Raw genomic sequence first — 25,709 nt, forward strand, 5'->3', positions numbered from 1 at the left:
ATCTTTTTGCCTTTTCATACTGTTCATGGGGTTCTCAAGGCAAGAATACTGAAGTGGTTTGCCATTCCCTTCTCCAGTGGTCCACGTTTTGTCAGAACTCTCCACTATGATGCATCCATCTTGGGTGACCCTACATAGCACGGCTTAGTTTCACTGAGTTAGACAAGGCTGTGGTCCATGTGATCAGATTGGCTAGCTTTCTGTGATTCAGGTTTCAGTCTGTCTGCCCTCTGATACCCTCTCTCAGAGCCTACCATCTTACTGTTTTGTAAGTAGTTGATATTGTAAATCAACTACTGCTAAATTTTTAAAGAAAATCTGTAAACACACAAAGACCTTTATCTTGCCTTAAAACAGAACTCTATTATATAGCAGTATGAAAATGAGTATAAATATGAAAATTCATGTTAAAATTGGGGTATCAATAAATCAGAGAAGAGAAAATAATACAGTGTAAAAGACACCAAAGTAGCCTCTACTCATTTAATTTTCCTTACCACTTATAAATGCTATCACAATTCTAGAGACTGGACTTGGGTGAAAATTTTTATTATGAAGACATCGGTCTAAGGACAGAAGGATAAACATGTGCCAGCTTACAATTCCTTGTAAAAATAATAACAAGAAAAATTAGTAGAAAATAAAAATCTGAAAGTTATCTGGATTCTGAAAATGTTAAGCAATTCTCCCTGTACCTTAATTTTGATCATTTTTGCTGGATTATTTCTGCATATTTAGGTGAAGAGAGTATTTAATTTTTCTGTTGTAATTAATAACGTAGCACATCCTTCAGAGCTTGGCATAGTCTTTAAGAATCATCTGGAGCTTCTGGCTTAGCAAGATATTCCCTCTGGCCTTCAGCCTGCCACTAAAGAATGCCTGGAAAGGAGAAAGGGAAAGAGTACCAACCTTTGTTACATCACAGTTTCTATCTTTTTAAAAAAGATCATTGTTAAGACTGAATACAATTGAGTTAACAACTCTGGACAACAAAGGCAACTTTTATCTAGCAATGATAGTTTAATGATTATAAATAGCACCCAATTTTTAGATATCTAAGAAAAAATAAAGATGGCTTGTATATTTTAGAAAACCATAGAATAGAAAGATCTGGTGCTTCTGCTTCAACCTATGCTTCTGGCTTTAATCCATGTTCTTAAATGTGAATTTGAGATCATATGAATAAAAAGGCTTTACTGTATTACTAACAATAAAAACATTCAATTCAGAACTTTAAAAAATAGATTTAAAATATTTATTGTATCTTCATGAAACAGAAGGCCATATATTGGCAAAATAAGATAGTCCAACAAAGCGGTACATAGATCCTAAGCTGCAGCATCAGAATGCCTGGGTTAAAATCTAGGCTCTGCCCCTAAATGGAAGGTGAGCGTGGACAAGTGACTTCACCTCTCTGAGCTCCAGCATCCTTATCTATAAAGAGTAGGACAATAGCACCTAAATAGCAGCTTTGTTGTATGAGTTAAATGAAACAGTGTGCAAAGTTCTTTGCTTAGCGCCTGACATACAGAGGTAGGTATTAAGCTCATTATTACAAGTAAAAGGCCGTCATGTTAAAACACTAAGAGCTCCAGTTCTTTTCTGACCTGACAAAAGAAATGTGTGCAATTTCTCCCCCACTGTCAAGTAATCTAACAGTAAAATAAAAATGATAAAACACATACAGCTTACTAAGAAAACAAGATATGGAATATGACGTGAAAAGAAGTCTCTAGATTTTTAGCTAGATTGAAAAAAGTAGTAATATCCATGTATACTTAACATTACAAAGCAGCCCCACAAATAAAATGTCACTTGGGAAGCACAGCCATCAACCTGAACTGGGCATACTAGCAAAAGAGATGTTCAGAAAGCTTAAAAACATGCTCAAGACCATAGTGCCAGCAACAAGTAGGCCAGGACTTGAATTTGGGTGCTCTCTGCTTAACAGTCTCTCCTGATCATTAACTAGCAGCAACTTAATCTCAGTACCAAATCCTCACCACCTGGAGGAAAAGCAAAAACTACTTAAACTTTTTATCCCAAAATTAATACAGGATAATTTCATTCAATCAGGATCAAGTGCTAAGCTTTCACACTGGACACTGGAATTTTAAAACTAAGACTGCTTTCACTGCGCAGCTACAGACGTGATGGTCTGCAACTCCTGCAGAGAGTCACTACTGAGACCTGCTTGCCAGGAGCTACAATCTGAGAGGGATTTAAGAACCAATAACACCTATTTCCTTGAAGTAAATACACCAATATGTGGTGGTTGTTACTGAATAGAAGAATTTTGTAAAGAAATCTCTGTTCCTACTTAACTGTTTTCTTAGGACAGGTTCCTAGAAGAAGAATTACTGAATCACGGCATTTAGATTTTCTTGACCATACTTCCATTATCATGGTTTTCAAACTTTGTTCCTCACTGCACTAGGGCACTGCAGTGAACTCAAACACACTTTGGAGTATTTAAATTTTTTGAAGGAAATACAGTGACATTGCTCAAAGACAACACAAAAAACTACTCTTGTTTAGATCTAACTATTTAATAAACTGAACCATTAGGTATTTCTTTTGGCCGAGCAATGCCAAACAAACTTTTCTTTATTGAACTGTAAGTTGCCATAAAAGAAGTCAGTGAAACTCTCACAGTGCAGTCCAGAAAGACTGTATCAAATGAATATTCCTTCTAGCTACGTGTGAATTCTCTTATCCCAACCTTAATAATACTATTTCTCCAATCTTTGAAAATCTGAGGCAAAAATGACATGCTTTAATTTGCATGTTTTAGATACTGGGGAAAAATTAGTAATTGTTCTTATGTATGTTAGTCATCTCCCTCTCTCATTAATTATTGTTTCATGTCTTTTGCTCATTTTTTTTACACTGAGGTCTTATTGTTGCCCATAGATTTTTTAGGTTATTGACCCCAATATACTATGCACCATCATTTCCCCCCCTCCCCAGGTTTATGGAATGTCTTATAGAGGGAGCCTGACAAGCAGAAGTTTTACATTTCTACACAGCCTAAACTACTATTATTGAGCTTATGTTCCTTGTTTCTATCCTTTCTTTAATCTATTCTTGTATTAACTGAGCATCTAAAGTACCCTAGGCAATATTTTATGCTAGAAAAGAGACATCTCTCCCTGTTCTCAGGGTGCTAACATTACAATAGGTAAGTCAAAAAACAAAATGTGAACAAGTAATTAAAGACATAAATGCTATTAAGGAGGTTATGAAAAAATATAACAGGAGGGAACTACTCTTGATAAAACAAAGCCAGTCCTGTAAAAAGATAGGGATTGAAATTCCAGAAAAGGCAAATGAATAGACGTTGAAGGAATAAAAATCGATGGGAAGGAACTAAGAGGAAAGGCAATGTAAACTGATTTAGTATAAGTGATGCGGCAAGCAGGGAAGATGGGCGAGGGAAGCGTCACAAACAATATGATAACAGGTAGTTTAGATTTTATCTAAGTGCAAAAGAAAATCTTGGAGGTTTTTATCAGGTGGAATAACTGGTAATCTGATTTCATTCTTAAGAGATTATCCTGGCTCCCGTGCGAACAGATTGGTGGAAAGGCAAGACTAAGTGTAGTAAGACCAGTCAGGAAGCCAGGTGAGCGATGATGGAAACTCAGGTCATGATGATATCCCTAGTGATGAGAGAAGAAAATGAATACTAAAGATACATTTTGGAGAAATAACAAACAGGATGAAGGATACAAAGGATACAAAGGTAAAGAAAGATGCCAAGACAATTCTTGTATTATTGAGCATACTAATTTCAGTAGACAGATCACTGTGCCATTTCCTGAAAAAAGACTTGGGGGAGAAAATTAAATCACAAGTTCTAAATGGGGCATAATAAAGTATCCCATCAGAGACGCAAGTAGAGAGCTGGTTATATCACTGTGGAACTCAGAGAAGATGACTGAGTGAGACAATTAAATCTGCAAGATGACAACATGTAGATGGCTCTAAGTACCACAGGATAGATGGACTCATTTAATAAGAGTATTATTTAGAGAAGAGTCCTGAAATGAGCTCTCAGAAATACCAAAACCCAATGGCTGGGGGTAAAAGAAGAAGACACCACAGGAGATTAAGAATAGCCAAAGGTGGAAAAAGCAAAATAGGAGAATAAGGTGTCATAAAAGCCAATGAATGAAATTATTTCAAAAAGTTGGTGGTTAACTGAGTTAAATGCTACTAAAATGCGGAGAAAGACCTAGACAGAGAAATATTCACTGGATTTAGGAGTTTTATGGTATCATGTCTTATGTTTAAATCTTCAAGTCCTTTTGAGTTTATTTTTAACCTTTTTTTTAACATAGCCGCTAGATAATTTTTGATTACATATGTGGCTCACATTATTATATGGGGCTTCACTTCTTGGCTCAGACGGTAAAGAATCTGCCTGCAATGCAGGAGACCCAGGTTCAATCCCTGAGTCGGGAAGACCTCCTGAAGAAGGGAAGGGCTACCCACTCCAGTATTCTTGCCTGGAGAATCCCATGGGTTTTGTTTGTTTGTTTGTTTGTTTGTTTGTTTTTAATTAGTTGGAGGCTAATTACTTCACAACATTTCAGTGGGTTTTGTCATACATTGACATGAATCAGCCATAGATTTACACATATTCCCCATCCCGATCCCCCCTCCCACCTCCCTCTCCACCGATTCCTCTGGGTCTTCCCAGTGCACCAGGCCCGAGCACTTGTCTCATGCATCCCACCTGGGCTGGTGACCTGTTTCACCACAGATAGTATACATGCTGTTCTTTTGGAATATCCCACCCTCACATTCTCCCACAGAGTTCAAAAGTCTGTTCTGTATTTCTGTGTCTCTTTTTCTGTTTTGCATATAGGGTTATCGTTACCATCTTTCTAAATTCCATATATATGTGTTAGTATGCTGTAATGTTCTTTATCTTTCTGGCTTACTTCACTCTGTATAAGGGGCTCCAATTTCCACGGTTTTAATTACATGTGCAGCTCACATTGTATATCTAACATGTGTCTAATATTAAAACCAGGACAGCACTGCTTTAGACAATTCTTTTGTGAAAAGGAAAAAGATTTAATATGGCATGCTGGATGGGGATTGCTTTAAGACCATTGTTAGCTTGCCTCTGTGCTGTAGACCACTTACATCATGAAATGAGAGAGAATGATGCAGAAAAGAGTGGAAGGAGAGCAGCAATGACTTTGAGTAGATACCTGGATGAGAAATGAAGATGTCTTTGACAGAAAGAGGGAGACCTCCTTCAACGTAATATACAGGAAAAAAAAGAAGATGGATGCAGATGCTGAAGGGATTCTCTGACAGCTCAGATGGTAAAGAATCCTCCTGTGATGTGGGAGACCCAGGTTTGATCCCTGGGTCGGGAAGATCCCCTGGAGAAGGGATGGCTACCCACTCCAGTATTCTTGCCTGGGGAATTCCATGGACAGAAGAGCCTGGCAGGCTATAGTTCATGGGGTCACAAAGAGTCAGATACGACTGAGCAACTAATACACGCAGGTGCAGATGCCAACAGAATAGATCTGGTGATGGAAAGGTAAATATTTTCATCTGAGGTCTTTCTTGTTTTCCCCAAAGAAGCATGAAGAAAGGTCATCAGCTGAAGACAAATATGAAAAACACATCTCAGACAATAGGAATGGAAGCTTAGTGGAAAATCACGGTAAGATTGCTAGACAGTGCTTAAAGACTATTTGAGATTTGTAATTAAAATCTGGGGCTTCCCTGGTGGGCTCAGTGATAAAGAACCCACTGCCCAATGCAGGAGATGCAGGTCCAATTCCTGGGTCATAAAGATTCCCTTGAAGAAGGAAATGGCAACCCACTCCAGTATTCTTGCCTGGACAATCCCATGGACAGAGGAGCCTGGTGGGTTACAGTCCATGGAGTCGCAAAGGAGTTGGACATGGCTTAGCAAATAAACAACAAAAATCAGAATTTTAAAGGGAATCCAACTTGTCTAGTGGTACAGTTTTCCTCCTAACTCCTTCATCTATTCTGGTACAGATAGAAAGATGGCAGAGAGTAGAGTTAAAATAGGGTGGAATTTTCTACACAAGTAAGATGAGAGATATACGGGGAGATGAGGATATTTTCAAGGGAGCTATTATGATGGACCACAAAATCTAAGCTGAACAAGAAGAGACAAAAAGACAGAAGGGCGTTGACAGACAGAAAGTGGTGGTGTCAACAAACTGGAGGCCTCTGAAGTTCAACATCAGTAGTAAGAATCACAAAACAAAAACAAGCAAGGGATGGTATTGGAAAATGGTGATGTTTTGAAACAGGTATTGGAATTTGTACATTTTATACTTCCAATAAAGACAAAAGTTGATACAGAATGGACCGAAAGATAATTTGAAACAATATCAATAAACTAAGAGTCATCTGGTTAGAGAAGTCATTTTTATGAATGCTGAAGGAAGCCACCAAGGTTGACAAGAGTTGGTGCAGAGAGAGACTGTACACTAGGATATACGGTGTTTGACAGCTGAAGAACCGGGGTGAGAGCACCAAACTGGGGCAGAACATAATTGAGCCCAATGAGTTTAGAAAACCTCTAGTATTAATTAGAACTTCTCTAAGGACTAGATCTTTGAGACTAATAAACAGCTAGGTTTGCATCAAGTTTTGCCTCTGCTTTAATTTTTTCACAGTTAATTTCATTCTGTCTGGTATTGACAGAATGGTACATAGAATGACACAAACCACTATCATTTACTATGCAACTTCCCAGTATCATTTACCCCCAAAGACCTGATATTCCTAATGATTATACAAATGTTACATAAAGGTTTCCCTAAATCCTACATTTAATCCTTTAAAGGCATCTCAAGTATATCTTACAAAAGAACTCTTTTTTTTTCCTTTATTTTTATTAGTTGGAGGCTAATTACTTTACAATATTGTAGTGGTTTTTGTCATACATTGACATGAATCAGCCAAAAGAACTCTTAATTACTCACTCAGCAGTCATAATGACCTTTAAAAATCAGATGTCAATCCAGAGCTCAATACCTTCCTATCATATACAAGATCTAAACTCCTCACCAACATCTACAAGGTCCAGTATGATTAACCCATGCCTGCTTCTCCCTTTTCCCCTCCTGTCTCTCTCCCCACTGCTCATTTTGTTGGCCTCCTCACAGTTATATCCGATAAGCAGAGCTACTGGTGCCTCCAGCCTTTGCACTGGTTGCTTCTTTAGCCTCATGGTTCATTCCCTCATCCTCACTTTGTTCAGGTCTCTATCAAGTCGTTTTGGACAACCCTAACTAAAATAGTGCCTCCATCCTGTCACACTCTTAATCCAGGGGTCGGCAAACTACAGCCCAAAGGCCAAAACCAGTCTGCTGCCTGTTTTCATTCATAAACAAATTTGAGTGGAACTCAGTCACTCAGTCATAATATATATTATCCATGGCTACTTTATAAATGGCAGAACCAAGTAGTTGCAGCAGAGACCATCTGACCTGCAACAGAGACCATCTGACCTGCAAAGCTTACGGGACCCTTTACAGAAAAAGTTTGCCAACCACTACTGTAACCTGTAACTCTGACTTATTTTTCTCCATACCTGAAATTATATTTCTTTTCCATTTCCCTCCAGAACTAAGCTCTGCCCAGAGGGGGCACTGTCTTGTTTAGCCACATCAGGCACCCAAATAAAACGAGGTGCTAAATAAATTCCTGGGAAAGAATTAACTGAGAGCTCATTCAGTACCTCGCATTACAGTAAGCGCTTCATGCATTTTAGTGAATTTAGTTATCGTCCATTTAGTTCTTTGGGATTATCATTATTCATTTTACAATGAGAAAATTAAGGTTTAGAGAGTAGGTGGCAGAGCTAAGATTCAAACTCAGGTTTATCTGACGCCAAAAGAATGTATTTTTAACCACGATACAACTTTATAATTCTTTTCAGTCTTTCTATTCAGGGAAATTGAACATTTTCTCCTTTATTCAAATTGTTCTGTAACTTGTAAAGTTGTATTGTTTTCTGCAAATAAGCACTGTGCCTTTCTTGTTTTGGTAGTCATTGGTTCTTGGAAGTTTGGGCAGTTATTATGAACAAATTTTTTAAATTATATCTTCTAGTTGGTGTTGCTGCTATGTGAAAGCTATTTTTAATAATTACTGTGCATTCAACCATTTGTTTGAACTCCTCTGATCTAAGAATCATCTGATCTTCTTGGGATTTCTAGCTACATAATCATGATTCAAAAATTACAAAATTTCCTCCTCTCTTCTAGTTGCTACATCAGTTACTTTAATTTTGTGTGTCTGTGGTTACCCACAGGTTTCAGAACAATATTAACTTATAATGGTCAGTGAAGGTACTCTTGTTTTAATCATAATTTTCTACGGAAATGTCTCTACCTTCAGAAAGATACTGGCTATTATATTCCATCTTTCTATTTCCAGTTTACAGTGATGATTAAGACAAATTCTTAATCTTATATATCAGGGAAGAATGTCTAATTTTATGAAATATCATATGTTTTTTACCTCTGAACTAATGACGATAAATTAAAAGGTCTAGATATGAGTTTTATATTGTTTATGTGCTGAAGAAGCATTTCACTCAAAACTTTATTTTTAACAAGTTATTGGCTGAAAAACTCTATTAGAAAAATATACGATCTGTCAACTTGAAAACTGCAATCAACTCTGCCTTTCTTCAGAGTTGTAAGAAATCTGTCTTATAAACTAGAATTTTGGAGTCAGCCAAAAACTGCAACTGTAAAATACGAAGCAATAATGACAAATAAATAAACATTTTAAGAACTTTACCTTCTGAGGATCAAGCTTGCCCAAGACTACTTCCATGAAATCGTCATCTGAAAGTGTGATGGTTACATCAGCAGAGCCTTTTGCAGGGCCTTGATACACTTTTCCAGAACCAGTTTTCAGGTCAATAGCTGGGAAAAACAGGAAGAAACCAATATCAGTCATTTTTATCTTTACAACATGAGAATAAAATGAACCAAATAAATGCAGACTTTTTTCATAGTTTCAGAGTTACTGTGGTGTTAATTATACATTATATATTACCTATCACTTAGGAAAAAAAATTTTAAATCCTTTATTTTTTGAGATGTCCTTTTTATAAAGAATATGATTTTCAAAAGAATCAAATCAATAATAGTTTTTCTTCATTGAAGAAGTTTACACAATAGAGAGATTTGAAAAGTGAATCAATGTAGAATAATATAATGAAGTTAAGAGGTTGGAAGTTATATGGTTAAGGTCTTTAGATTCAAATAAAGATTCTACAGTCAACAAAGGAAGAAAACAGAATTTTAAAACAATTGCATATTGGTTGGGGTGGGGGAAGGGAATGCACACTCATCACCTTTCAATAACTTGAATTCATCAAAGGTTCTGCCATATGAATTAAATGACAGTAAAATTAAATTTTTAAAAGTATTTCAACTAGTCATTTATTTATAAAATGCTTATTGCCTTAACTGTTGTGAATAAAGGTTAAAATTAAAATCTTTTCCCTTAACTGTTTTAGACAGCAGGATTAAGTGTTCCAGAAACAGGCTGGGTAACTGGAAAAGCTATTAAAAATTTACCTCCTTCATTGCTCTCTATATAGCACAGAGCTTTACGTTAACGTTACATTTTAGAAAGTTTTCATTGTCACACATGTGACCAAGACCACTCATCCAGGAAGGCCAATTCCACTCAGCCAGCTTTAGCCTCTTGAATGTGCTTTCTCTACTACTACAAAGAAGCTGTGATCACATCACTCTTCCTAAGAGTGTGTAGGGAACTCCCAACTTAGGATCAAGAAAAGACACACACATGTAAGAAAAATTATATAGACTGGTTAGCCAAGTTCTGCTGCAAAAACAGAATTAAATCACGCGTACTGTCCACAGAAGAGAATTTTGTGAACTAAACTAAAAAAATATAAATAAATAACATGACTACCTACGGTCACCTTGAGGAAGAGAAAGAGTAAGAATGGAAACTTTTTGCTTTGTTTCATTCACTCATTTCATTGTTTCGTTTCTTCTATGGTTCTCAGACATTATGCAAGATACTAGGAATAAGGCGTGAAGAACAAAGGCTCTGTTCTTACTGGTACATACATATTACAAACATGTTTTTCCGTGTTATTTGTGTAGCTAAAAACAAGAGTAGAATAAGAGAAGGAGGAAGGCAGGCAGGGAGGGAGCAGGGAGAGAATACTGGGAGGGGTCAGAGGGTAGAAAGGAAAGACTAAAGAAAAGCAAACCTCTGACATGCAAAACATACTGTTTTAACTCCTCACAAGTGAGTCTAAGGCCCGCTGTATGCACTAGTCTTGCTCAGGAATAAAACTGGACTCACAAAAAAAAAAAAAAAACTGGACTCACACAATCTTAATACTTCAGCGTGGAGTAAGCCTCTCAGCTAATGAAGGCCCTTCTAATGAAGTGCTATCGACCCGCCCTCTCACTCACTCGGTTTTACCTGCTGCTTCACAGCCAGACTCTTATAAAGCAATACAACTTTTTTCTGTGGAAAGCTAATAACTAGTGCTGATAAACGAAAAGAGGGCTAAAAAGGGGAAAGTTCTTAGCAAGAAGACTAGCCCCGTCAGACCACCTCAGCCCAGCAGGGCAGAGACCACACCGGTCCTCGCTCAGGCAGCCGTCCAGCTCCGACATGACCAAGCACCACAGGCCTCAGAGGGGCCGAACCTTGAAAGACACAACGAAGATGCCTCCTACTCCACGGCCAAAACCAAGCCTGATGCCAGAACTCTCCTCGTTCTCTTTAGACTCACACTAACTTGGTTGTTAAAAATCCCGACACAGACACACCTCTGCCCAGCGATTCATTGTTGGTGTTGTCTGGATGGCGAGATACAGGAAGGAGCAGGAAGATGGGCGCAGTCCAGGATCTCTAGGTTGGAATGCATCTTTCAGGCCACTGAGCCCAAATCCCTTGGCTCCTAGACTTGCTCAAGGGTAGTCACTCTGTGTAACCCCAGTTCCACAGGTGAACAAAGTAGCTGAGCCTGTTCTCTTTAAACAGGTTTGCGTCTGCCATAATGTGAACAAGGCTGGGCCAACTAAAATGATTAGAAGAACATTTTAAAAACAGCTTGCAAAAAAAAAAATTAGGTATTCCCTAAGTCAAGGTACTTAGTCACCTATTTTATGTCATTAAGCACCAAGATGCAAAAAAGAGATGCCAATGTGGAATCATCTTCTAAAAAACATCATAAGCCAAAAATCTTAGGTACTTTCTACTGATGCCAGCTCTGATTTAGCTCAGGGACACAGACAGTGAGAAACAATGAAAATTGAAAAAAGATAGACACAGCTTAGAATCAAATCAAATCAGACACACAGATAACTAAAGAGAATAATGAACACTTTCAGAGAAACTGTTCAAGCTTCAAGATCCAATTTGATTGTTAGCTTTGATAAATTAGGACCTGAAGAAGATACAGTAAAACAAACAAAAACCACAGGCATCAATTATAAGTAAGTATTAACAGGATTCAAATATTCCCATTTTGGAGTGGAAATATAAGAAAAAACCCTTTGCCTAGGTTAATAAAAGGCAATTACTAAATATAAGCACATTTTCTAATACTGTCTACAAGGCAAGTGACACTAAGATAAGGTGAAAATATTAGTTGGTTATTGACACTATATTGAAGAAAATTATCCTATTTGTCAGAATGAATTGCTTGTATATTTTATAAATCTCTACAGAGTTCTATTCTGCCAACTGTGAGACACACAATTCCAGCAACTTTTCTCACTCTTGTCTCATTCCTTTCCATGACCAGTATCTTCAAAAATTCCGTGCTTTATATTTATAACTCAACTTCTAATATAGTTTCATCTATAGGGAAAAGGTAGAATTCCATCATTCATAGACAGAAGTAAGGACAGAACAAAGAAAGAATGGCAAGTGATGATACCTACATTTCACTGTTAATTGATAAAGATTTTTAGAGAAAAAAATAGATACTGAAATTTGGGAAACTAAATACATATTACATGTTTGGCTTCCTTTATCTCTTCTGAATTCACTTCCTATGAGCACAAATGTCTTCCAGAAGGACAAACACCAAAAATGTTAACTGTGAGTAGTGGGATTATACATCAGTATTTCCCACTTTATACTTACATACACCAAAATTTATATAATGAAAATACAGTCCCTTAAAGGAATAGCAATTGTCATGTTAAAAAGAAACTTGTATGAAACCAAAATCAATTGAACAAAATTTCAAAATGTTTTCTAGGAATATATAATAGAAGATGGTCTCAAAAAGTTTCAGTTGATTTAGAGATACATTTTAAATTTTTTACTATTAACAAGCATTTACAGTGATCTTTGGTTGTAATAAGGAATAAAACAATCTGATTTACATGGCATTTAAACAGGCACTCTAAAACAGTAATCTTAGAATAAAAACAATAAAAATCTACAAAAGAGTAGTTTCTACTGTGCAAGTAAAATCCTAAACCTAAAGATTTTTTCCTTAAAAAAAAGTCTGTATAGACACATTATCTGCATGATATGTAGTGTACAAATAATGAATGAAGATGGTTCATACCATCAGCTGTGGGACTTGCAGAAGCACAGTCTACAATCCTTGCTTTCAGGTACCACCATAGTATACTACTATGAGCATAGTATTATAGTATACTATGAGAAGGATTACAACCAGGCTTGAGATGGGCCTGAAAGTTTACATGGTCCTAGAGTATAAATAAGCCAATCACAGGCCACTTCGTGGAGCCCCTCAGCATTCCAGGGGCTCTTAGCCCATCTTAACTACATGAGATCTCACTGTAATATTTCACGATTATGAAGGAAGGGGAAAATTCTTGAGCTAGAAACTATTCTGAATGCTCCCTATACCACATCAGTAGATAGATGCTTGACTACAAATGAAAGGATCCTGTCACTTGGGATTTCAAGACAAAAAAACATGAAAATCCAAAAATTTTCAGGGAACATTCACTGGGATACTATATTTCTCCAGCATCTCTAGAGATTAGAATATTCTATAAAATAAACATATAGTTAGAATATAAAGAAAGAATGCTCTACAGATCAAAGTAAGGCTAGAGTATTCTATAGTATAAAGGTAAAGAAACGATGGTGAAAGTTCATTAATAGCATGTTTCATGACAAAATATGAATGGCTGTCAGCTACGGAATGAATGTTCATATCCCTCCAAAATTCATATGTTGAAGCCCTAATCTCCAAACAACGATGATATTTAGAAACAGAAAGAAAAAAAAAAAGAAAGAAAGAAACAGAGCCTTTGGGAGGTGATTAGGTTTATATGAGGTCATGAGAGTACAGCCTCCATAATGGGATTAGTGTCTCTCTCTAAGAAGAGACATGAGGGAGATGAACTTTCTCTCTGCCTTGTGGGGAAACAGTAGGAAGGCAGCCATCTACAAACCAGGAAGAGGGTTCTCACCAGAACCCAACCCTGCTGGAACCCTCACACTGGACCCTGCAGCCTCCTCACTACGAGAAAATAAGTTTCTGCTGTTTAACCTACCCAGTCGATAGTATATTTGTTACAGCAGCCTGAACTAAGATACTCTCATTGTTAGAAGCAGTGGCTTCTCAGTCTGTATGATTGATGATGAGAAACAGAATGGATGTATACTCACTTCACTGTCCTTTCGCCTATAGAGAAACACAGAGAAATCTGAAAAAGTTACGCATTTTTCTGTCACGACATACAGACACTGGATACTTAAAAACGTGCTAACAGATCTGGCTGACTAGCAAAGTGAGTCCACAAAAGTGTTAGTGCTTTTATTATGTGGATATAAAAAAAGAGAAAATTTTCTAATCTAGAAAAATATTTTTACTCATCTTTAGTAATTTCATCTTACCTTCCCCAACTTTAAGAATTAAATTAAAATTCGACCCTGCAGTCTCTTACTAGGCCACAGGACAGAAAAGTCTGTGCTATGATTAAGAATGCAGTTACACAACAGATAGAAAAGATATGGTAAAAAAAAAAATTTCTTCTCCCTTTCTCTTTTTATCACCTAATTTTTCTTTCTTCATAAAATGGTAGTAAGGTTCTTTTGGAGCTCCATGTAAGTGAATGGAAGCGTGACTGCTTTCTCTCTGCAGCAACTTGGCTCATATTGGATACCTTGCCAGGTTGCTAACAGCACTCTGATAGATAATTTTTCTAGATCAAATAAAATTAGTACCTTTGATTGCCAGTTTTATACACTGAGAAAATAATTATGATTTTATACTGATAAATAAGGTGATAATCCAAAATGTTAATTTGGGGGGGGAGGAAGAAAAGTGATTTTAAATCTGTTAAAATATAATGATAATTACTCAAAACTTTAAAATATTTCATTTAACTTGATGTACTTTCTTTATGTTTAAGAGGAATTTGAAGATTAAAGAAGCATACAGCTAAGGCAACCGTTTAAAGTACTAATTTCAGGTGTTACAATGAAATCTTCAAAACAGATTACTTTCATTTTAATTGATTCTTTTCATCTCTAAAAAACATACATGTCTGCGTGCCATGAAACCCATTGAACGTGAAAGTCGCTCAGTCATGTCCAATTCTTTGCAACCCCATGGACTATACAGTCCACGGAATTCTCCAGGGCAGAATACTGGAGTGGGTAGCCTTTCCCTCTTCCAGGGGATCTTTCCAACCCAGGGATCAAACCCAGGTTTCCCACATTGCAGGCAGATTTGTTTTACCAGCTGAGCCACAAGGGAAGCCCATGAAACCCATTATTTCCATTAAAAACAAAAAACACCTTACTGAAGAAGGTAAGATTTACCTACCTTCAAAGAGACAGGCTTTAGTTATAACAAGGATATCTTATTCCTATTGACTAAGAGTTATCTTAGAATGTTATAGGGACAGGACTTACTCCACTTGGCTGCAGTATTTTCACCTTTAGTGATATGCCACTCAAACACAGCACCGACTTTCTTTACCACCTCTTGCCCAATATCCTGAAGGCGGTGACCTATTTCCTTAAACACAAGGGTACTCTGAAGCCCTGAACCCTAGCAAAAACAGAAAAGATAATCATTTCATTTTAAAAGATATGTAAAAATGACTCAAGGGGAAAAACTATCACAAAATCAATGTGCAATAGGGTAATTTTTTTAAAAACCTGCACATAAAAAAGGCAAACTAGTTTTTGTTACACTAGTCTTCTTTCACACCTTTCTATTTATTTATGTCACCCAGAACCTCGATCCCCTTAATAAAAGAATTTTACTTTTATCAGAATTCAGAAATAATATTTTACAAGTAGACTAGGAACTAACTTAACAACTTATATCCTAATAAACTTCAGCAGGAAGATACTGGACAAATTAATCAACTTCTGTGATCTCATTTCTTCATTTGTAAAATGAGACTAAATTACATGAAACTTGAATTTCTTTCTAGCTCTAAAATTTCTTAAGTTTTTAATCTTAGATTCTTTTTAAAGATATTTTAATTTTCATTCAGTTATGTGATAATATGGATAATGAAACACAAATATCATGGATTTGAAAACTTCAACATTACAAAGTTAATATTCTGGAGACAGAATATAAATACTTTTATTAATTTCAGCATGTTAATAGACAGTAATACAAATGTTTTAATAAATAATATATGCTACTGCTTTTATATATGCACTGAATGCTTTATACAAATTTTTAAATCAAGAAAAAGGTATGAGATATTTAACTTTTTAACCTTTCTCCAAAATACTATTTACTTAAGATTTCTTATTAAACAAGTGATTTATTTACTTTAAAACTAGAAAATCAATTATATTCTCTTAAAAGATACCCTAGTATCACCACAAAAAAAGTTTTCTAGAAATTCATAATTTTCAGAATATTCCTTTTCTTCCAGGCAGTTTTGAATTCATGGTCTCTAGTTCAAGAATTAAGAATCTTTCATAGCTCTGAATTTTCTAAAGTAGACTGGACACTCTTAAAGTGATCTCAACTGAAATTCATAAATCAGGCTATGACTTGGACGCTGTACTGTGCTTCCTCAGTCCTGGCAGACTCTTTGTGACCCCGCGGACTGCAGCCTGCCAGGCTCCTCTGTCCATGCGGATTCTCGAGCGCTGCCATGCCCTCCTCCAGGGGATCTTCCCAACCCAAGGGATCATACCCAGGTGTCCTGCACTGGAGGCGGATTCTTTCTGTCTGAGCCACGAGGGAAGCCCAAGAATACTGGAGTGCGTAGCCTATCCCTTCTCCAGGGGATCTTTCTTAACCCCAGAATCAAACCAGGGCCTCCTGCATTGCAGGTGGATTCTTCACCAGCTGAGCTACCAGAGAAGGCCATGACTTGGATATCAGTGGTTATAACCTACCTCAGATGGTGTCTTCACTGAAACAGCAGACACTGGCACAAGATCCACATATGCATTTGAAATGACGATGTCTCCAGTTTCTTGGACCTTATAAAGCGTATGAGAGGGGGGAAAAAAAACCAGCTCACTCTATAAGGCCAATGAAAATGAAATTTTATTGTGAAACACTATAAAGTCTTTTAAAAGAAATTTACATTTTTCTTCATATGAAAGAAAATCATCCAAATTAAATAAATAGTTCATAAGTTAAATGTCAACAGGAATAAACATGAAAGCTTATGACTCACTAAAATTGTAATTAACCCTAACCATAGAATCAACTGAGGCCTTTCTCAAAAATACTTATGACCAGGTCTCATCTCCAAAGATTCCTATTTAAACGGTCTGAGTCTGAGCATTGGTATTTGGAGGATTTATTTTGCAATATAAATATGTCTAGTGGGGAGCCAGGATGAGAATTGCTTAATTCTGATAAATAGTAAAAGGCATGGCACAAAATCCACATGAGGCAGGGTACTCAAAGTATTATTTGTTTGGTTAATATACAACAAAACTGGATATGAACAGACCTTCTATTTCAAGTAGGAACTATACACAGTACAAAGTAAACACCTGAATAGCCTTTTTTCAGAATATTCATTAAAAGAACTCAAATTCTAATTCCTAATATGGCACCTAAAATTATTCCAATAGTATTCCTGTATAAAATTATGGTATTGCTACAAATGTATAGGATAATGTCTAAAACTTAAGGGTAGCATTTATTAAAACTGATTTTTAAGAATCAGGAAGATCATTGTCCCTTGACTATTTTCCATTATACTTCAGAAAAATAGATCTTCCAAACAATTTCTTCATTTTATTTCAAATTATATACAGTGGAAAGCATGAAAGGAAACAATTAATGAACAAAATGCACTTTAGAAAATTACTCTCTTGTAACTAAGGAAGGGAAAGGATTCCCACAAATAGCTAATAGAAAAAGAATACCTCTAATCACTGGGGGGAAAAATAGCAAATATACTGAATAGATAAGAAGATGTGCTTAGAATTTATCAAAATGACAAGAATGTATTATATTTAGACATTAAACTATTACTCAACTCTTTAAGTCTTTATTTATATGAATTATTTCTATACTGTTCATGATGAGAAAATAGAGCCCATAATTGTTTTCATGGTCTTTAATTCTTTTAGAGTTCATAATTTTATTCAAAAAATAAACTTACATGAAATAGTTAGAAAATAAGAGGGTTCGGGAATATGTGGTACAAACATTTATTCCAAGAGGATTTCAGAGGAAAGCCAGGATGTGTGTTTTTATGAATGGGGGAAAGGGGAGCGGTAATGGAATGCCTCTGAGGACAAGGCAGAGCTTCAACTGATGCTGAGAAGACAAAGGAAATTTGAAAAGTGAAATAAACTGTGCATAAATGAATCAGGGAAATGATACTGAGAGCAGCAGGAAGTAATAAGGAGTAAGGCAGCCATGCAAAGAACAGTTCTGGAAAGTTATTTATGTATGAAAGAAATCATGGTACAGTTTTTAAAAAAAAGTTAGGACCTAGGAATTGAGTGCTGAGACAGGCAGACCGAGGTGTAAATCCCAGCTCTACCACTTTCTATGCGACCATGAGCAAATTATTTAAAAGATCTGAACCCAGATTTTCCCAAATTAAATGTAGAGTTGTTATGCATAGTAGAGATAATGCGTTAGGCTGCTCATAGGTACTCAGTAACTATAAGCTGCTATTACTGTTGGTGGTGTTATTTAAATTGCTCAACACAAGACATTTAAGTAGTACAAATGATCAGGCCAAAAGGTATCAGCCTGGGAGATGTGTTAACAAAAATTATCTATAAAAAACTTACAAAAGGAGGATTGTATGCCCTCTTAGTATTTTACTGGAGCACTGCTAACAGCCTCACCCCCAAAAGCACTTAACTCTATAGGGAGATATACTTTATTTTTATTTTTTTCAATTATTTTTATTAGTTGGAGGCTAATTACTTCGCAACATTGCAGTGGGTTTTGTCATACATTGACATGAATCAGCCATGGAGTTACATGTATTCCCCATCCTGATCTCCCCTCCCACCTCCCCACCCCCCACCCGATTCCCCTGGGTCTTCCCAGTGCACCAGGCCTGAGCACTTGTCTCATGCATCCCACCTGGGCCGGTGGTCTGTTTCACCATAGATAATATACATGCTGTTCTCTCGAAACATCCCACCCTCGCCTTCTCCCACAGAGTCCAAAAGTCTGTTCTGTACATCTGTGTCTCTTTTTCTGTTTTGCATATAGGGTTATCGTTACCATCTTTCTAAATTCCATATATATGTTAGTATGCTGTAATGATCTTTATCTTTCTGGCTTACTTCACTCTGTATAAGGGGCTCCAGTTTCATCCATCTCATTAGAACTGATTCAAATGAATTCTTTTTAATGGCTGAGTAATATTCCATGGTGTATATGTACCACAGCTTCCTTATCCATTTGTCTGCTGATGGGCATCTAGGTTGCTTCCATGTCCTGGCTATTATAAATAGCGCTGCGATGAACATTGGGGTGCACATGTCTCTTTCAGATCTGGTTTCCTATTGATTAAGCTCAGATTCTTATGTCCCCTACACATTGGGGAGATATACTTTAATTTGTCTTGTTACTTGCTATTGATTAAGCTCAGATTCTGTGACATAAGATGTTACTTTGCGGGTTTTTGTGTGATCAAGATGCATATGATTTCTGTCTAGCAGAAAATATAACCATAAAGGATATGGTTTTATTGTTCTATAGAACAATTAACTTGTTTTGTCTCTTAACTCAGTAAAATTATTTTAGAATGCCTTCCCCATTGGACTACATAAACCCCATTGTTCTACTTCTCCTTTGAACCAGATTTATCATCTTGCTAGCACCCTCATTAAGGAATTAGTTTCATCACGTTTTCATATTATATCTATGAATCATTCCTTCAATTTTCTGAAGATTATATTCTGACATCTTGAATGATAAGTTGAGCCAAAAAGATTTGGTTGATTGGATTTTCAGAAATGTTATGTTAACAGGCACCAATTTAGTTGAGAATAAAACCGAAAATAAAAAACAAAGTACAGAGTCATCTTATTTTCAATTGAAAATTACCATTGATTTTTTTTTAATTCCTAAGTTTTACTTCATATACATAGTTATTAACCAAACGAATGCTAGGATAGAATATAAATTACAGGATATGGTGAAGAAGGTAACGAAACAATGTACCTCTAACCACCTCACTCATACCTTGGTTTGGAAATGGATTCTATTTCCTTCCTTCCACATCTCAGTCTGCAAAGTCTGTCCCGGGTATACTGGTTTTGCAAAACGAACCTTTAAAAGAACATGTGTTTAAGGGTTAAAAATGTTTTAATATAAAGTTTTTCCATTTGGGGAGGGGGATAGTTTCAGATGGAGGTAGGAGAGCATAAAAGGAAGAAATAGGCTTGACTATACTTAAATGCACAAAAACAGTAATATGATAAAATTAGTAAAGAAAGGTTATAGTTAGTATAAGTCAATTATCTTTCTAAGCATAGAATCAATAAATAGTTCACTCTTGACAAATCAAGACATAGAAGAATAACCATATTAAGCAAAGTTATACAGGCAACCATTAGTACAACTAAAAAAAAAAGCAATTAAAAGCGGTACTAATTAAGTCTGGGGAATAAGATCTGGGGTTGGCATATAGGAAAGAATAATTCTACCTTTTATTTCCTAATTTTCTATACTATTTTATTTGTTCTGTGTACATATTATTGGAAAATAATAAAAACTATTTATAATAATCACTATAAGTTCTAATAATGAGAATAATCAGTGTTACCAAAGACAAGACATCAGAAAATAAATTTCCACTGCTGCATGGAGCACAAACTGATAAAAGTTTTTGGAATTATTTGACACTGTCTTAATGACTTTTTTTTTAAGTGTATGTCTTGATACTGTGCAGATACTGTGCAGAGGGAGTTTTTTTGTAATTTATAATGGATGAAAACTTGAAGCTAACATACTGATATAGGTTTATGTTTGCTGCTGCTGCTGCTAAGTCACTTCAGTCATGTCCGACTCTGTGCAACCCCACAGACGGCAGCCCACCAGGCTCCCCCATCCCTGGGATCCTCCAGGCAAGAACACTGGAGTGGGTTGCCATTTCCTTCTCCAATGCATGAAAGTGAAAAGTGAAAGGGAAGTTGCTCAGTCGTGTCCGACTCCTAGCGACCCCATGGACTGCAGCCTACCAGGCTCCTCTGTCCATGGGATTCACCAGGCAAGAGTACTGGAGTGGGGTGCCATTGCCTTCTCCAGGTTTATGTCTATTAAAGTTCAAATGCAGCCAGTTAACATTTTTAATTAAATTAAGGTAAATTATAAAATATTAAAACAAAATAACAACAATAATTTTTTAAAGGTATACCATAAGTTTTTGTTAAGGCATACACACTGACATATGTATGCTCCTAACCATTTGATAATTTATAAAATAATCAATCTGCTAAAAATATAATTGTATATAATATTCTTTATGATACATGTGTATTAGAGGTATTTATAGCTATGAAAAGAAAACTTGCTGAATACCAAGTCAATGAAATAATAAAAATAATAATTTCAGTACAGTATTTCCTTTAAATGAAGTCACTAAGACTCCTTCTTAGTTACATATAATATATATTTATATATATTTATATATATATTAAATTAATGTAGACTAAGCATTATTATAAAAAACAGAGACATTACTTTGGCAACAAAGGTCCGTCTAGTCAAGGCTATGGTTTTTCCAGTGGTCATGTATGGAGGTGAGTGTTGGACTATAAAGAAAGCTGAGCACAGAAGAATTGATGCTTTTGAACTGTGGTGTTGGAGAAGACTCTTGAGAGTCCCTTGGACTGCAAGGAGATCCAACCAGTCCATCCTAAAGGAGATCAGTCCTGGGTGTTCATTGGAAGGACTGATGCTGAAGCTGAAACTCCAATACTTTGGCCACCTGATGCGAAGAGCTGACTCATTTGAAAAGACCTTGATACTGGGAAAGATTGAGGGCAGGAGAAGGGGACGACAGAGGATAAGATGGTTGGATGGCATCACCTACTCGATGGACATGGGTTTGAGTGGACTCCGGGAATTGGTGATGGACAGGGAGGCCTGGTGTGCTGCGGCTCATGGGGTCGCAAAGAGTCAGACATGACTGAGCGAATGAAATGAACTGAACTGAAGACTCCTTCTCTTCTCTAACACTAAAAAGGAACAAATATTTAAATTAATAATTTACATATACCTTAATTGCCTTGAATCTCGACACGTCATTATCTGCAAACTGCTGTAAAACATGCCTGGCAGAAAATCCAAATGTACATAATCCATGTAATATAGGCTTATCAAAACCTAAAAATAAGAGAGATAATTTAGTTAAAGACACAGTTCATGTTTAAAAACCAGTAACAATTAATTCAGAACTTCCAAAAATAATTTTTAAACTTCATTAATCTGAATCATACCATGTATTTTAAGAAACATGAAAAATATTCTATAAATAATGCTTCCTGGGGGAAAAATTATGAAATAAACAAAGAAAGAAAAAAAAATACAAGAAAGGAGTGTCAGAGATCTGGGGACACAAAGAATTATTTTGTTAGGTTTGCCTGTAACCATGAAATTATCCATGGTGATTTCAATATCCATGTATGTAGACGGTTCTTCCTCAACCTATCAGTTTTCTGCTTTCCCCTCCAATTACCTTGCCCTTCATCCTCTGTCCTCCAATGACCCTGTCCTTCACGATAACTCAGATATTCATCCCCATGGTCCTATCACAGACCTTGCACTAGCAGGAGCTACCTTCCACCATAATCTGAATTTCAAGAACACCATTTTCTGAACACTACTCCCTACCTTTCCACTGCCTTTGCATAAACATATTAGGAAAGGGCTATTTTTTAAACGTCACCAGTTAAACTGCCAGTCAGAAGTAGCAATGTCTTTATTATTTAGATAACTGAGCTAATATTTTCATTGACACATATTACTAGCAACTCACCTGCTAAGCTAGCAAAGTTAGGATCAATGTGTAAGGGATTCCAATCTCCACTGAGCCGGTACAAAGCAGCCTGTGGAGAGAGAATTATAAAAGTAACTAGCATATCAGTGCTTTCTGTGAATATATTAAAATAAAAACAGAAAATATGACTGGTTATTGCATGAGAAATGAATCATAATATACCCAACTCTGCTGCTGCTAAGTCACTTCAGTCGTGTCCAACTCTGTGCAACCCCATAGACGTCAGCCCACCAGGCTCCCCCATCCCTGGGATTCTCCAGGCAAGAACACTGGAGTGGGTTCTTGTGGAGAAGGAAATGTCCTTCTCCAATGCATGAAAGTGAAAAGTGAACGTGAAGTCGCTCAGTCGTGTCTAACTCTCAGCGACCCCATGGACCACAACCTACCAGGCTCCTCTGTCCATGGGATTTTCCAGGCAAGAGTACTGGAGTAGGGTGCCATTGCCTTCTCCGTACCCAACTCTAGCTTTGATTAAAAAATAACTATTTCAAACAAAAAAAGGTTAAGTGTAAATCAAATGCTTTTTGTAACACCTGCCACTGAAATCAGTTGGGAAGGGATGAGGACTGTGCAAAAATAGCAATGGGAACCAAAAACTACATCTGGGAATAACACTGGTTACCACTGCCTAAGGAGAAATTCACAAAAAGGAATCCATCAATCTACTCTCATTAAAACCCAATGAAGACAAGGTGTAAATGTTTATAGCCTCTTCTAAGCAAGCAAAATTTATGCCAACTTTCTTGTGGGGTGTTTTAAATTGAAGCCTATAACCCAATACTAGACATATAAACATCAAACACTTCTAATAAACTTTCAATCGACTGGGTGCCCTAAATTCTGAGATCAGCTCATCCAACCAAAAAAAAAAGAGAGAGAGACGAGTAGCTTGCCTTTAAGATTACATTTCTGGTTAGTCCAGATCCTCACATCACTTCCATACTTAGATAAGGCAGGGTTAGCAAAAAGAGATAACAACAGGGCTTCCCAGGTGGCTTCAGTGGAAAAGAACCCGCTGGCAACTCAGAAGATGAGGGTTCCATCCCTGGGTCAGGAGGATTCCCCTGGAGGAGGGCATGGCAACCCCTTCCTGTGTTCTTGCCTGGAGAATCCCATGGACTAAGGAGCCTGGAGGGCTACAGGCCACAGAGAAGCAGAGTCAGACGTGACTGAAGCAGCCGCAGACATGCACAAAGGCAACAGCAGGATCAAAAATTCACTATACTTGTCAGCATTTAAGTTGTACACTGGTCAAACGAAAAAAAAGTACTTCTCAGTACTGAAAGAAAGAAAATTCAAAAAAAAGCTAAGAGTAAGTATTTTAATGTATCTGTGTATTAACTTTGAGTCTGCCTCAAGAACTTTCTTATCAATTGCTATGTTAAGCTTTCCAAGACTATTAAAATGTTGTGCAAAGGCTAGCCATGTCAGCATACCTGATTTTCTTAAGTGTTTTGTGTTATTTTTAATTATTATTCTTTTTAAATAAACTTTATGTACAGAAAATAACATTTCCTACAATTCATAGGAAAATAGCATTTACTTTTTAATATGTTTTATATAATTTCAAAAAACTTTTTCTTTCCCATCACTCCATATGCTGGATTTCTAAATTATTCACTTTTTCAATGAATCAGTGTTTTTTCCCTTTATGTGGCTTCTAAAATAATTAAATCAAATCAACAATTATCAAATAGATGTGATTTACAAGATTCTGTATAAGTTGTAGAGGGTTAAATGATAAATTTTAGAAAGCATTAAAAAAAAACAAAACACTAGGCAAATATACATCATCATGTTACATACAAATAGAAAAAATGACAAACTTCAAACCTTAAATCCAGAGCTGGATTTGAACATCAGTCTGTCTGATGCCAAAACCAATCATCTATTCAGTGTCTGACACCTTCTCCTTTGGTAATTTAATAAAGAATTACATTTTAATGGATAGTATAACCAATGTTCCAAAGATTAACTTTATTTAACAAAGATGATAGCTAAAATTCTAATTGTTAGAATAAGTAGTATAAGATATATAACTGGGGAAACTAAAGATATTTGTCTTCTTTCTTCCCAAAGACAAAGTCTGACATCTGTTACCCTCCTATTCTTTGGTCTTCCTAGGTTACTGGGGATGAATTTTCTCTTTATTAATTATGACAAACCATGAACCATACTTGTAATATCATACCAATCTGAAGATCAAGAAATTCTCCTAGAGAAATAAAAAACAAAATATTCCAGAAGTGACACTGACAGAGCTAAAACTATGATTGCCAGTTTTCTTACTGACTAAAAAATGACTCATTTAATTTAAATACCTGGCAAAAAGTTTATGCTATAGTGGCATAATCCATTCCATTCCCACTTCTCCTTAAAGGTCTGTTCATCCATAATCACCTCCCGCCACTCTCCAATGTGAATTCTCTAATTCTTACTCCTTGTACATATATCAAGCTCTTATCTGTTATCATTATTAAGTTCTTATCCCCATCCAGGCCATACTGCAAGCTCTACATCTCTGGTAAGGGAATACACCAGTTTAGTTCAGAAGTCTCATTTTTCCTACCAAACTCTTTTGTGTATCATTCTCTAATAAGTAACACTTCTCTGAATGTCTTACAGCACTTATTCTACAATTCGAAACTTTGTCTTCAATCATTCATTGCTTAGAATAGATGCTCTAGTTAAGACATCTACACATTATTTCTAAGAGTACTTGCAGTTCCTCGTCAATAGATCACACTTCTTGATTTGTGTCTCCCACAGTACAGATCTAATTTAAAACAGCTCACATATCCCCTGAACTTTATGTAAAATTTCATGCAAAATGTTTTTAAAGAAATTGTACATAGTTTTTAATCACATTCTCAAATGACCATGTGATACAAATGGCCAGGAACCTCTGTGAAACGATGGGTGCCCATTATTCATACAAAAAATATCTGTTAACTTATAAACTGTTCTTTGTCACATAGCAAAGTACTCAAGTTGGTTAAAAGCCGATGAAAAGTTCTATTCGTCTGAAAAACCAGAAAAAGAAATTTTTTCTGCTTACTGTATAAAGAAACTCAAGTCATGGAAACTATTCAGCTTTTCTTATCTACAGCAGATACATTTTATTATTTCAGAAACCCAAGAATAATAATGGAGCATTGCTGGGCTTTCTGAACCATGAAACCACAGTCTTTTCTGTTCTTCAATGCCATA

General features: G+C 36.3%; 1 protein-coding gene across 1 annotated transcript in view; it reads right to left on the bottom strand.

Annotated features, from left to right (window-relative positions):
• Window positions 1-533: 533 nt before the first annotated feature.
• The window catches only part of HSD17B4 (hydroxysteroid 17-beta dehydrogenase 4), a 104,717-nt gene continuing 79,541 nt past the window's right edge, over window positions 534-25,709 (bottom strand). The window contains exons 18-24 of the mRNA XM_043912295.1: window positions 22,479-22,548; window positions 21,720-21,826; window positions 19,682-19,768; window positions 16,399-16,485; window positions 14,938-15,076; window positions 8,824-8,951; window positions 534-879 (exon numbers count right to left, since the gene is read on the bottom strand). Of these exons, the coding sequence (XP_043768230.1) occupies window positions 790-879; window positions 8,824-8,951; window positions 14,938-15,076; window positions 16,399-16,485; window positions 19,682-19,768; window positions 21,720-21,826; window positions 22,479-22,548 (708 nt within the window). The 3' untranslated portion in view covers window positions 534-789. The remainder of the gene's footprint in view (window positions 880-8,823; window positions 8,952-14,937; window positions 15,077-16,398; window positions 16,486-19,681; window positions 19,769-21,719; window positions 21,827-22,478; window positions 22,549-25,709) is intronic.

Source organism: Cervus elaphus, chromosome 9, assembly GCF_910594005.1.
Source record: "Cervus elaphus chromosome 9, mCerEla1.1, whole genome shotgun sequence".
Classification (NCBI taxonomy): Eukaryota; Metazoa; Chordata; class Mammalia; order Artiodactyla; family Cervidae; genus Cervus; species Cervus elaphus.